At 51.5% G+C, this 13,424-nt stretch overlaps 2 protein-coding genes across 6 annotated transcripts in view; one reads left to right on the top strand and one right to left on the bottom strand.

The window, feature by feature from the left end:
* Nucleotides 1–13,424, top strand: part of LOC134480843 (large ribosomal subunit protein eL21-like) — a 1,068,210-nt gene that overhangs the window by 433,671 nt on the left and 621,115 nt on the right. The window lies entirely within an intron of this gene.
* Nucleotides 1–13,424, bottom strand: part of Tbx4 (T-box transcription factor 4) — a 30,078-nt gene that overhangs the window by 15,515 nt on the left and 1,139 nt on the right. For 2 of the 5 annotated variants that reach the window (XM_006247036.5, NM_001107034.1), the window contains exons 2-5: nt 10,302–10,514; nt 9,591–9,685; nt 1,668–1,787; nt 458–605 (exon numbers count right to left, since the gene is read on the bottom strand). In XM_006247036.5, the coding sequence (XP_006247098.1) occupies nt 458–605; nt 1,668–1,787; nt 9,591–9,685; nt 10,302–10,511 (573 nt within the window). In that variant the 5' untranslated portion in view covers nt 10,512–10,514. Of the gene's footprint in view, nt 1–457; nt 606–1,667; nt 1,788–3,319; nt 4,795–4,818; nt 6,099–9,590; nt 9,686–10,301; nt 10,515–13,424 lie in introns of those variants that run through there. The other 3 variants (XM_039086044.2, XM_006247037.5, XM_063269092.1) reach the window with 3 other exon arrangements.

Raw genomic sequence — 13,424 nt, 5'->3', positions numbered from 1 at the left:
AAAACCAAACCTGAGAGATTTAATCTGCCATCCCGTGATCCTTTTATCACCAGTTATGGCCCTCAGCATCCCCATCTCCATTTTCATCTCCGTTGACATCACTATCACCATCAACCACCTTCACGGTTGTCATCAGCATCATTCCCATCAGTGTCCTCAAGATTCCCCTCATCCCCATCAGCATCTCCACTGTGGTACCTGCCCTCACTTAGCTCCTTCCTATAGGGTACTTCCTGCACCGTCTCTCATCTAGGCCTCACTGCTACAAAAGGTACCCGGTCACCTCCAATCTCTATACAAGGAAACCAAGGCCCATAAAGACTGAGGTATTTGCCCAGATGCACTAGCTAATGAGGGGAGAGGGGCACATACAGCTGCTCTGCAGGGTCAGACAAAAGGGGGATTCTTGAATCCACACGACCCACCCTGCTCCCTCCACTACCATCCCCGTTCTTACGTGGCCAAAGGGGTCCAGGTGGTTGTTTGTCAGCTTCAGCTTCTGGAAAGAGACCAACTGCCGCATCCAGTGGGCCCCAGTGGCAGGAGAATCCGGGTGGACATAGAGCCTCCCTGGCATGGCTGGCTCAGCCTTCCCAGCAACCATCCTGCCAAGAAGCAGACAGCAGAACAGTTGAGCACACTGGGGTCCAGGCAGGCGGTGCCTGACTTCCAGTTCCCTCAGAGAGCAAACCAGGCAGGGCCACAGGAATAATAGCTGTTTTCTATCTAGTACTGGTGCAGGGGGGAGTGGGAGGGACAGAGAGGAGGAGTCAGCACTTCCCAGCTTTTTCCCTGCTGTAGGGAGAGAGAGAGACGCAAGGAAGCAGGAGCATTTGCTTCCCAGACTGAGGCACTTTATAAAGATGCTTCAGGGACACTGGAGCACTTCTGTGTGTTTTGTTTATGAGTTGTACTTATTTACTGACAGTGCTCTAACCCCTGAGCTGCGTCCCCAACCTCCATTCTGCGTGCCTTAATAATAATTATATATATACATATATATACACACACACATATATATATACACACATATATATTCTTCTATGCTATAAATGTGTCAGCTGGAACTTCTCAAGGGACCTAAACAACTTTTTCATATCCAGAGCTTGTTCTGAGTTCTAATCTAGCTTCTGCTTCTATGACCTCCACCATGGAGCCCAGCGTCCCAGCCCCATGTTCCAGGGACACGTATATTTCTAAGGTATGACACTCACTTGTCCCTCCACCCTGCCCATCTCTTCCCCAGACCCTTTAGCAAGGGCCCTACTAGCAAACCCCTCAGTCAGAGTCTGAGAGGGTCAGACTCTGAAGCCAGGCAGAGAAACAGAAGAGCCTGAAATCAAGTAAGATCGCTAAACCATTAGTTTCTCAAGAGAAAATGCTACCCATTCTCCACCCCAGTGAGGTACTGCCAGTGCCTGACTCTACGCGGTGTTAGTGCTCCTGCTACCAGACAGCACCAGGCTGCTCATGATGTGAGGAAGTATGGCCCCTCGAGGTCCAGCAAGCCTGCACATCTGCTATAGACAGTGCTGGTGCTAAAAGCATTTGGACCTGCCTTAGCCCCTGCCCAGGTGCTGGCCGGGGACCAACAAAGCAGATCTGGGCTGAGACAGATTGGACAGGAGTACCAAGAGCAGCTGAGGAAGGATGGCCCGGCCTCTTACCATTTGTTGTCACAGAACTTGTAGCGATGGTCATCCGCAGGGACAATGTCGATGAGTAGTATGTACTTGGTCTTGGGGTTCATGCCTGTGACTTTTACCTTGTAGCTGGGGAACATTCTCCTGAAGGAGTCAAGGGTTGAGGTGGCACACCAGGAGAAATGAGAGTAAATGCCAGGGCAGACCGCAGAGCCCTTTGACCCATAGGTCCTGACCCACTTTTCTCTGGTCCTCACTGTACCACAGGACAGAGCTACACCGGACCCCACCAGCTCTCAATTTACATCCAGAAAGACAATTTATGCCTTTTCCCAAATTTCCCACCCTGGAAATCCCCCCCAAGATTAGGACCCCAGCAGCTCGGAGACTCTGGTCAGGATAGTGGGGAAGGATTTCAGTAGCCATCTGGTTGCTTTAAATTGCCCCCAGCCCTTTGCCAGCTTATGAGGTGCAGCTAAAACTCTGAGGTGCCACCATAGGGTGCTAGGGCAGTTGACCTGGAAGTCCCTGTCAGCTGCTCCCATAATCAATAAGATGCCTCTCTCATTGGGAAGGGCGCTTCGTGAAAACCCTGAGGTCTTCCTGTGTGTGCAGCAGGGGTGTTTCTCATGGTGGGTGCCTCACTGACTAGGAATCAAGGTAGTCAGTGGAGACACCTCACGGGTGAAAACACAGATGTTGAAATCAGCCTGTCATACATAGTTCAGAGCCAGATCCACCACTGACTAGGTCTCCTGTGCCTTGGTTTCCTACCTCCCGAGTGAGGATAACTTAACCCCTCTTGCTTCCAGCTCCTGCTGTGTTCCCCCTCCACAGACCAGTGGCATGGCCTATTTCTATGAAAGCAGACCCACCCAACGAAACAGTCTTCCAGTTCCTATAGCTTGTGATGAAGCTGTCCAGAACCCTAAAGCTCGGGGAAACATTCCAGAGAAAAACTTCCCATGGCCCTCAACTCATACATACAAGTCTGCAAGAGCATAGGTCCCTCAGCTCCTTAACCAGAGCAGAGCAGAGAAAATAGTCACGCCCCACTCCCTACCCAGGTGCCTCTGGTCCCTCCCCAGCTGACTTCCAACAACTCAGGGCTGGAGGTATAAGCTCAGGGGTAGACCATTTGCCTAGCTTGTTAGATCACCAATTACACAAGCCGCGTACTCTGTTTAAACTCAGTAAGGCCATACTGACCTATAATTCCAGCGCTCAGGGAGGTTGAAGCAGGATTATTGGTTTGAGACAAGTCTAGACTACATAAAAAAAAAAAAAACCTTGTCTTTAAAAAAAAAAAAAAAGCGAAAATGGCAGAGTGGCGCACAACTTTAACCCTATCGCTCGGGAAGCAGAAGCAGGCTGATCTCTGAGTTCAAAGCCAGACTAGTCTACAGAGTGAATTCCAGGGCAGCCAGGACGGCCCAGAGAAACCCTGTCTCTTAAAACCAAGGGGGGAAAAAAAGGCAGGGTCCACGGAGCCTCAACCCTCCCTCCACTGTTAGTACTGCGAAGTGAGTCAACACCAGGAAGCTACTCACTAAGCCAAAGGAACAGAGAACGTCACAAGAAGCTGCTCTTAAACAGCTTAAACAGATTAAAAAGATTGGATGTTCCCCACCACCACCACCACCACCACCACCATTTTGTTATCAATGTTAGCTTACCTGGGTTGGGCAGGACTTCCTGAAAGAATAAAGGTCTCCACAAGCTGGCAGACCCCACAGCAAGCTGGGACCCTGAGCGCAAGGGTTCCGGAAGGGTTGGTTTCCCTCCAGGACCTGCCTAGCCCAGCCAATGTCCTCTCCTGCTGCAGGAGAGGCTGGTATACACACTGCAGGAAGAAAGGGCTGCTATGCTGACCCCAAGCACCAGGCGCATGTGCATAAGCATGTGGGGGGAGTGCGCATGTGTGCCTGTATGCGTGCCTGGAGGGCGGGGGGAGGGGGGGTCCTCGTAGTTCTAGCTGCAAGTCTAGGGACTTATAAACCGTGTGGAAGAATTTGTCTCAGATGTCAATTGAAAGCGTTTTCAAATATCCACCCCACCCCCTCTCCAAGGATGAGGGGAAAGCCAGAGGACTCAGGAACCCAATCCAGCCTCCTCCTTCGAACTAGCCCCCTGCCCAGCGTAGGGGCACAGCTGGAATGGGCGCCACCCTCTTTCCTGGCCCTGCCTCACTCCTAGTGGACCTAAAGCTAAAGGAGGAGGGCAGCAGCTGCTTTGCCTCACCCTCCCTGGGGGAAGGCCAAGAACCCTGTCCCCTGCAAGCCACCATTTCACAACTACTACAGAAACAGAAACAAAATGGGGCAGCCCTGATGGTGTTGGGCTAGCTAGGCCCAGGTAGTGGCTGAGGGTAGCAACAGCAGAGGTCAGCCCTAGCCTCCTTCCAGGGCCAGTGCCCACATACAAGGACAAGAAAGAAATGCCTCCCTTCCACTATAACAACCGTGTATGTATAGCCTGGCCAGAGAGCGAAGTAAAAGACCCTGACCATCCAATTCTTCTCTACCTCCCCCTGGGCCTCAGCAGTTCAGAGGGCCAGGCAGACTCTGGGTGCTCCTCAGAACCCCACCCCCACCCCCAGACACCTGCACTCTGCCTCCGGAGGCTCAGGCCCTTGGTCCTCCCCCTTCTAGCAGGTGACCATGGAGAAGCCACTTTGAGGAGGTCTTGAGGCCCCAGTGTAGGGAAGGAAGACTACCTCTTGGCCTCTGCCTCTTCCGTCCACAGATGCCCCTCTTTTGAGGACAGCAGCTCTCACAAGCTAAGAGGGCAGCCAGGATATCTGGTGTGGGTCCCTCAGCCAACGAAACCTCTTCAGGGCAAGCTTCAAGGGCCTGAAGTTCTGTGGGGGCCCTAAATGCTGCCACTCACCCCACCCCCAGCACGCAGTAGTCTGTCCAAGGTGTAAGTACTGCTGTATGAAGAGTAAGGTATGCCACCTCCAAATGCAAAGGGCTAGTGAGGGAACCCAAACGTCCAGCTTGCCAGCCTGGTCATCAGGAGAGCAGGCCTCCACGCAGAGGCCAGACTGAGTTTGGGAGCTGTGACTTCCTCGGCGCTCTACTGGCAAAGTTAAGGTCCTCCCTAATGAAACACAGGGACCGTGTGAGCTATAAGTTATTTCTGACTTACGACACTAAAAAAACATTAAACGCACCTGAAAACCAACACCCTATAGCGGGTGGGGGAAGCTTCGGGGCTGAGGAGAGCGGAGCAGGAGCTTGTTGTCACTAGCTCTAGCTGTAGCTGCACCCGACTGGGCCGGCTCCCTTGGCTCCCTTCCACACCCTTCTGCACTTGCCCCCGCGTCTTCTCTCTCTCCCCACTGTCCCGGGTCCCCACACCCGCTCAGTCTCCAGACAGCTGCGGAGGCCAGCGCGCTCGGAAGCGGCTCCGCCAGGGGAATAAACACGCCGGCCGCCTGGCCGCCCGCCGGGAGTAGATGAAAGCCCGGACCTCCCCTCTGGTCAGCAGCCGGCTCTGAGAGGGTACAGGCTCCGAGCCTTTATCTGCTTCGTACTCGGAAATGGCTTTAGAATGAGCTGCTAGGATAAGCTTCCTCCACGGAACAGGCTCGAGGCTTGGGGGAGTTGTGATTTTGGCCACAGATCTGTAACCATGAACTCCCTGCCGGGAAGGGACCCACTGAGGATGGCTGGGCTCCTAGGTCTCACGGTTGTCAATTCAAGGCACGTAATTAGTGCACAACCGCTATCTCGAGGACAGAGTGGAAATGAAGATCCTGGAATCCGCCAGACTCTCCCTACCTAGCTGGATCCCATCGCAGCCTCAATTTCCCTGGGAATGGAGGTCTGAAGGAATTACACGAGCCTTCACAGAAACGCAGGCATTAGAACCACCGCAGCAGGCAGGAAGTGCGAAAAGTGGTTTACAGGGAGGCAGCGACGGGTATCCTGCAGGGTACGCAGGAGGAATGCTAGGGTAGGGGACTAGAAGGTTCTCCCTTATCTGGATGGCGGTTACACCCTGGGTTCATGTTTTTAAAATTCTATAGGGCTGTAAACTTCAGATGCCCAGTATTCTCTCACAGAAATAGTTCACTTCAGAGAAGAAATCTACCTACATTTAAATGACATAAGCCTTTACTTACACACACACACACACACACACACACACACACAGAGAGAGAGAGAGAGAGAGAGAGAGAGAGAGAGAGAGAGAGGTCCTATCTTAAACCTTCAAGGGAAACGAAGTGCAAAATGAGTTGCAGGGGAAAGGCGGGATCACTTGAGAGCCCACCAATCATTCTGTTCTTAAAATCCCAAAATCCCGGGGTATGGCTGGGAAGGGTGGGCAGCAACCAAAGCAGGACTGTTGCCTGTATTCAGGCCAGACCTTTGGAGCCAAGTGATTTCTGAAAACACAACTAAGAGACTCAGTGAGAGAGAGAGAGAGAGAGAGAGAGAGAGAGAGAGAGAGAGAGAGAGAGAGAGATTTCGAGGCTTTCTTATATACCCAAAGCAGTTTTAAAGATGTGTTTTCCCTGAGGGGAGGGTGGCTGAAATGGATACTGTTTGGGAAGGGAAGGTCAGTGGCTTTGCTCCGAGTTCAATCTCTCTCTCTCTCTCTCTCTCTCTCTCTCTCTCTCTCTCTCTCTCTCTCTCTCTCGGCACTTCCTTCTGATAGACTTTTGCTTTCAGAAAATACTTTAAGAAGAGATCAAAGCACTCTCTCCCCGACCCACTTTCCCAGTGTCTTCAACCCTTACTTCTCTTATCACCCACGCCACTGGGCTCTGACGCTCTGTATACAGAGCAAAGGCAATTGGCTTTGAAGCCTGGGATTAAGCCGGGCCAAATCCTTGCCTCAGAATAACAAACAATACAGGTTCAACAGGAGTTCTCATCGGTAGTTCATTTTTCAAACGCAAATTCACTGTCACTGACACAAGCAACATTGAACTCAGCAGGCTCTGAAGGCTGATACTGGAGATTTATCTGGTGGCAAAACTGTGACCTAGGAGCGGGGCATTCAGATGGGCAGGAAATGTTCGTTTTAGGAAGGTTTATATTTAAATTTTTGTGGAGTTCACTTTTATCTGTGTTTGGGAGAAAAATGCAGTTTCTCACATGTATCAAGCTGGGAAACCACATGAAGCCAAGACAGAAATCTCTTCTCTACGTTACCAACAAGAGCATTTTGGGTACAAGTGTCTGAGAGGAATGGAGAATGCCCAGGGAGGGTTTGGCTCTTGTGTGACAGACACCTAACATCACAGGTTCTTAAGCATCTTAGTCAAAGCCACTACCCAATGAGGCTGATTCTCTTTCTGCTTTGGCCTTCAGATTTTTCAAGGACCCAATAGGCAGAAGACTTGTGAAACCATGAGCTCAAACAGGCTTGAGAACATTCTGGTTCCCTTCACCAAGGCCCTGTCCCTCCCTGGCTGGCCAGATAGCAGTCATCATGCCCTAAGCAGCCAGAGTCTCGGACCAAACAACCTCACACTACACAGGGCCTCCATTTAAAGAAGAAGAAGAAGAAAAGAAAAAAAAAAAACACTGAAAAATTTCAAAGTTAGGGTCTTGTTCTGGGGGCGGGAGGATATGTGAGTTGCTTGACTTGCACAATCCTGGCAGTTCCCTTCTCTGGGGGTTGGTTTGGTCTTTCCGTTTGCTTCCAATTTTTACATCTAGGAATCCATGATCCAGGGTGCAGGAAAAAGTACCAGGCCATCTGCTGAGAAGCGTTCATAGTCCAGGAAGGGTAGACTAGCAGAGTTTGGGAAGCACTAAGTAGAGTACAAAAGAGCCCTGGGCTCACACTACCTGGGCACAGTGAGCTGGCAATGAAGGTGGTCCCTGACAGCAGTGGGGGTCTACAGGTGTAGCTCAGAGCCTTAGCTGCATGCTTTGCACGTGCAGTGCAAGATGGGGGTGGATCCTAGCGCTCCCTCCCCCCAAAAAAGAGAGTGGATGAAGCTAGTGAGTTTTTCCAATTATACTTGGCATGTGTTTTCACTGGAGAAATGAAAGGATGTGAGAACCACATCACTGACCAGCATCCTCACAGCCATTTTAAAACTATCAGCACCATTCCCAAGCTCCACCCCTGGGTAGAATCTGGATAAGGCACAGGCTTCTGACTGATGGTAGGGTAGCCTCTGCAGTGTGGATTTGAGGGCTCATGGAAGGAGGGAGGGAGGAGGACCCACATAGGTATAGAAAGCCCACTGGAAACCACGAGCTCATAGACCCAGAGGTAAATACCATATGTTTCCAAGACGCTAAAATCTACAAATGTAAATTCTGGAGCGTTCTTTGTTTTTACTTCCCTCCATGTCAGTATGCACAAAAGAACAATCCCCCTTTCTCCACACCTGTAATGCACCTGACATTTTACCAGCGCTATTCAAAGGAGCCCCTGGTTTGAGTCCTATAGCTAAGGAGGGCAGCAGGCACACATACAGTTCCCTGCCTCAAACATCTGGTACCACAGAGCCGTAGACAGTAGTTACTTAGCGAAGTGCACCCAGCCGGAAAAAAGGTAGACCTTTCCACACCTGCCCCTCTCTTCCTCTCCTCTCCATGACTCTTCCACAGGGTCACTCTACAAAGAATGCTAAAGCATCCTCTTTTCCATCCCCCAAATGCAGCAAACCTTAAAAAAAAAAAAAAGCCTAAAAACAGCCTCCCCCCTTCACTGATAGAAGCCCTAGGTTGACCATTTTTCTGACTGAGACAAGAGGGTGGCCCATGTTCAACAGCAAACCAAGTTCACAATGCCTGCCTGGGACCCCTGAACCTGTGCACCATGCACACAACATGCCACTGGTTTCTGGAACTTTGTCATGTGCTTTATGGGCAGCTGAATGGTGCAGGGCCCTTTCTCTCGTGGGTGAAGTCAAAGCAGGTAGAGACTCTTGTCTGAGCGGCCACACAGATGGAAACAGTTGAGTTGGTAAAAGAACACCCCTCCCACACTCTAGTCTGACTCCATAACTCTGCCCCTTAACGGTTTACCATGTTGACCACCTTCTTTCTCCAAACAACTATTTTGGGGCCCATCACCAGTGAAATGGACATTCCCCAGAGACCAAAACCAACTGTATGGATGCAGAAAGGGCAGAGGACCCACAACAGTTTTCTAAACCTTAAGTTTCCAGTGCCTACAGCCTCCTCCTTCACCTTGACAACTGCTCTACTGGGCCACTACTGTCCCATGCCAGACAGCCCAGCCCAGCCAATGTCTGCTTTACACACACTCATGGGCATGTGACTACTGGAGCATCACACACACACACACACACACACACACACACACACACACACACACACACACACACACACACACAGAGCTCTGTCTTTCTCTTCTCACCCTGTCCTCTCTTTTCTCTCCCACAGACACTAGTGCATTTTAAAGATGTTTCCACTTTATAAATCACCCTTCTTTGGCAGCCACTGAGAGCTAGGGAGGCTCCCCAACAACACACAGAACCGCCGGCGCCTTCCCCTAGGCTAAGGAGGGTGTTGCCCTGGGATAAGTACCTTGGGGTTCATGCAGCTCCCCAAAAGTTAGGGCAATTCATCCCTTCTATCACCAGAAGGTTCCTTGGCAGAACGCACCAGAGAAATTCTCCCGAGGGCAAGCATCCTTGCAGGTGGCCTCCGGCTACCCTTGTTTGCATCGGCCTTTGTCATCAGCATAACACTGCCATTCTTTTGGAGCCTTCAGACCCCCTCAGGCCCTCTGAAGGTGTAAAAACACTTGTGGACCCTGACCGCTGCTGTAGGACGTGGTGCTGGGATTTCAGTGACTGATAAATTTCCCACCGGTCCCAGACCAAGAACCCGGAGGACCCCAGCCCCTTCACATCCTCCTAGCTCCCACCTGCTGCCCTCCCCGTGTCACTCTCCTCGGGTGACCTGCCCACCTGCCGCCCTCCCCACGGCACTCTCCCCCGCTGACCTGCCGGCCTTGGTGATGATCATCTCCGTGCCTGCCTCGTGGAACTTCTTCCACAGCTCCTTCTCATGCAGCCCCACCTTGATGTTCTCGATGGTCTGGGGATGGGAGGGAGGGGGACTTGTCTGCCTAGCTGGCCCACAGCTGGGCTCCACGCGGAGCCTGCACAGAATAGAGCTCAGACCAACCAAGCGTGCAGGACTTGCCAGCCCCAGAGCCTGCTCCTCGAGATTTCGTTTCACAAAATTATTTTGAACCGTTGGCGATTTTGAAACTTTGAGGCAGATTCAAACTCCCTCCTTTGGGTCTTCACCTGCTGATAGGCCTTCAGAGGGCAGATAGTGACCATGCAGAAGTAGACTCGCCACAGCTGGCCCGAGAAAGGCTCGGGGGATGTAGGCTGTGGTGGCGAACAGGGTAGCGGCTCCAAAGCCGCCTCGGTGCTGTTTCTGTGGCCTTCCTGTCTCTCTCGCTCCTTGGCTTTCACCCTCTCAGGGTCCTCAGAGCTGGACATTGGTTTGGGTTCTACCCCTGATCTCCGCTACCTGGGCTGCCGCAGAGTCAACCCTGAGGGTTCGAGGTGGACAAGGGTCCTCCCTCGAAAGCACAACCCATGCCCGGTAGAGAACCAAAGGGACGACAGACTCTGACCCCAGGAGTCCTGTCTGCAACCCACGAGAAGAAACAACACAAACAAACAGCCCGATGCCCTACCTGCTCCGCGGCGGCGGCGGCGGCGGCTGCGGCTGCGGCGACGTCGGCGCCCTGGCCCGGGGGGCTGCTGAGCGCTGTTCCACTAAGACCCGGCGTGGCCAGCGCGGGTTCGGGGACGTTGGTGTTGTTGCTGTTGCTGGTTTCCCCGAGAGCTGGGCCCGGGGCCCTGAAGGCCTCCTCGCTCTCGGACAGGCCCTTATCCTGCAGCATCTCCTGCGGGCACAGCACACGCCGAGTCACTTGGCCAGATCCACACTGGCTAGAGGCCCTGTGGCCCTGTTTAGAGTCCCCCAGGCTTCGAGTGGGCGCCCCGGCACACGTGGACCCCGCCCCCTTCTGAGCTGGGGGAGGGAGCATGCTGGAGGGCAGGACCCTAGCCTCCTCCCTTCAGGTTCTGGACCTGGGAGGGTCTACGTGCAGTTTAAGGTCTGCCTGCCCCCAAGACTTGGGGCTATATGATGAGTAGGTCTTGAAGAAAGACCGCCTTCTAGGCATGGTCTCTGCTCACACGGTGTCCCTCCCTCCTGCTAAACTGGAGTCTGAGGCCTGGGTCTTCTTGTCCATTCGGAAGTAACTAGGGTCTTGCTTTTGGCCCAGGATGAGCAGGACACTCCTGAAGCTTACGGGAGAGGAAACCTAGGCCTGAATTCAGGGACTGGGTTCCTGCAGCCCCATATCCGAGGAAGGCCCAGAACTGGGGTGCTTCAGGCCTGCGCTCTGCCAGCACCCTATTCCTGGCTCTCTGAATAAAGATCGGCTGATCCAAAGGCTTCTAAACTTCACACCACATTCTCCTCACCCAAGAAGCACACTCTCCCTTGGGGTCCCTCTGATCCAGATTCTGAACTCTGCCAGGGGGCTCCTCAACCTGTCCTCACATTCCCACAGGCTGGCTCACACATTCGCTCTTTAGTTCCAAAAAGAAATCTTCCTTGGGCCAAAGGACTCAAAACCTTGTTAGCTAAACACTAGGCCAGTAGGGTGGGTCCATTTCAGAGTCCGGCCTTGCCTCAGAGCGCAGCTAAAATTTCCCCTAAGTATCCGAGCCTCTTCACCTGCCTGCCCAAGTGCATGTTATGATCTTGGGGACACCAAAGAAAAACTCAAGCTTACGAGGTCCAGCCTGTCCTGCATCCCTCGGGGTGCAGCCTTATACTGCTCTGTTTCCCTCCCCACCACCCTCTTCCTCCAGGATCTGGCCAAGTTTTAGTAGACTTTCTGTGTGTCTTGGCTAACTAAATGTCTCCCCTCTCCCCTCCCACACACTTTCTGTTCTACCTCAGATCTCTTTGGCTATCCCCAGACTCAGGCCTCTTGCCTACCCAGCTTACCAGCCTCTGCACCGAGGTTTAGACTCCCAGGGCCTCCAAAGTAAACAAGCCAAGTGCAACTGAGGAGATAAAAGGGGACTGGGGCCTGTCGGGGCTGGGAAAAGCCCATAAAGATAAGGCTGACAGCCCAGCCGGTCTCGGCCACAGCCCGCCTTGAACAAGCAAGACTCGATGGACGTGGCCTGCCCCTGCACCCGCCTTGAGCCACGTGCTGGCTCCCCGGGTGAGCTTCGAAAATCCAGGATTCTCACAAACGGGGATGCTGCAGGGTCCCGGCAAATGCACTGGCTTCCACTCATTTTGGGCGCCAACCAAAGCCCGCCCCAGGTGCGGAGGCCTGAGGGTCCAGGAGCAGGGGCTGCCTGCTGCGCTACGGAGGTCCCCATCACCCAGAGCCCAGCAGCGGCCTTGCAACTCTTCATCCTGCTTGTGCTGAGCGGGCTGCCCTCCTAGACCCGTTGACAGAGTTACTCTGCGCTCTCCTTCCCGACCATCGGGTTGGGGATCACTTCCCTCTGCCTCTAAGCTACCATTGAGTTTCCCCTTTTTCCCTTGCCCCTTTGGACGCTCCTCTCGACCCCAGCATGCTCCAATACTGGCACTTGGGTCCCAGGCTGCCACCCCACCAGGTCCCTTCACCTCAACCCTTTGCGGAGTGGCCCGCGGGTGAGCTGCTGCTTTGCCTGGGATGGTCGCTTTGAGTTACCTTATTTTCCGGAGGGGACAAAAAGGGGTACGTTTTTCTTTTTCATATTTGTAACTAGTGATTTTTTTTACTTACACTAAGGGAATTTAATTTTTTTAATTTTTTTTTTTAGTGTTTTGACTGTTATTATTTAAGTAAAACTCTAGTCAGTTCGGCAATTTTATCCCTAGTTCTGGGACTATTCATGATTTTAACACCGTAAGGGTAAAGGAGTAGCTTGATTATCGTCATAGAATACACTGTTGCTTTCCTGCTACTGTTTCCGATGGTCAGGGCTCCCTTGGCACATTAGTAATACTGTTTCCAATATCTAGACAATTGGATACAGTGTTAATCTATCATTACTTTACTTGCACTGGACATCCCCTTCACGGTCCCACCTCTAGCTCTTCAGTCTATCTAAATTTTCATACGTTGCTACTTAACCTAATTGTAATATTATTGTCCCCGATATTTCAGGTTAATTTTCTTTATCTCATTACAATAGTTCTTGTTATCTTACCACGATTCGTTATTAAGATTGTTTATTATATTCTAGGCATTGGTATGCGTCTTATCTCCCGTTACTCCCGTCGTTATTTGTCACGGTATGGATCTTAATTTGCCTGTTATTTTTTTTTTTCATCACGTCATGGCTGCTTGCTACTTGTCACCATCCTGTAATCCTGCCGTAGCCTTTAATATTCTGATTATTTTTCAGCACGTTGGTATAATACTTATTACTTGGACATTATTTACAATATTGTGACTATTAATACTGGCTCATAAGTTGTCATTACTCCAGCGATGCTCATCACTGTGTCTCTGCGAGCATTACGATTACTTGTTAATATCCTGGTTAATATTTAATATTGATATGAGATCAACAATGCACCGCGAGATAGTCTCGCAATGATATCGAAGGCATTTTCCATGATATATATATGTTGTTCGTCTTCTCCCTAGCTTGTTTCCTACAGTACTTCTGTTCAGTAATTTGCTATGTCAGTATTATTTCTTATATACTACAGATCGCGACTTTACTGTTACTTTGTCTCCGTATCTGAGTTACTTTGACTTCAGCCCTTTTCAAATTGTTATTACTAT

Source organism: Rattus norvegicus, chromosome 10 (genome assembly GCF_036323735.1).
Source record: "Rattus norvegicus strain BN/NHsdMcwi chromosome 10, GRCr8, whole genome shotgun sequence".
NCBI lineage: Eukaryota > Metazoa > Chordata > Mammalia > Rodentia > Muridae > Rattus > Rattus norvegicus.
This window is presented reverse-complemented; position numbering and strand designations above follow the sequence as displayed.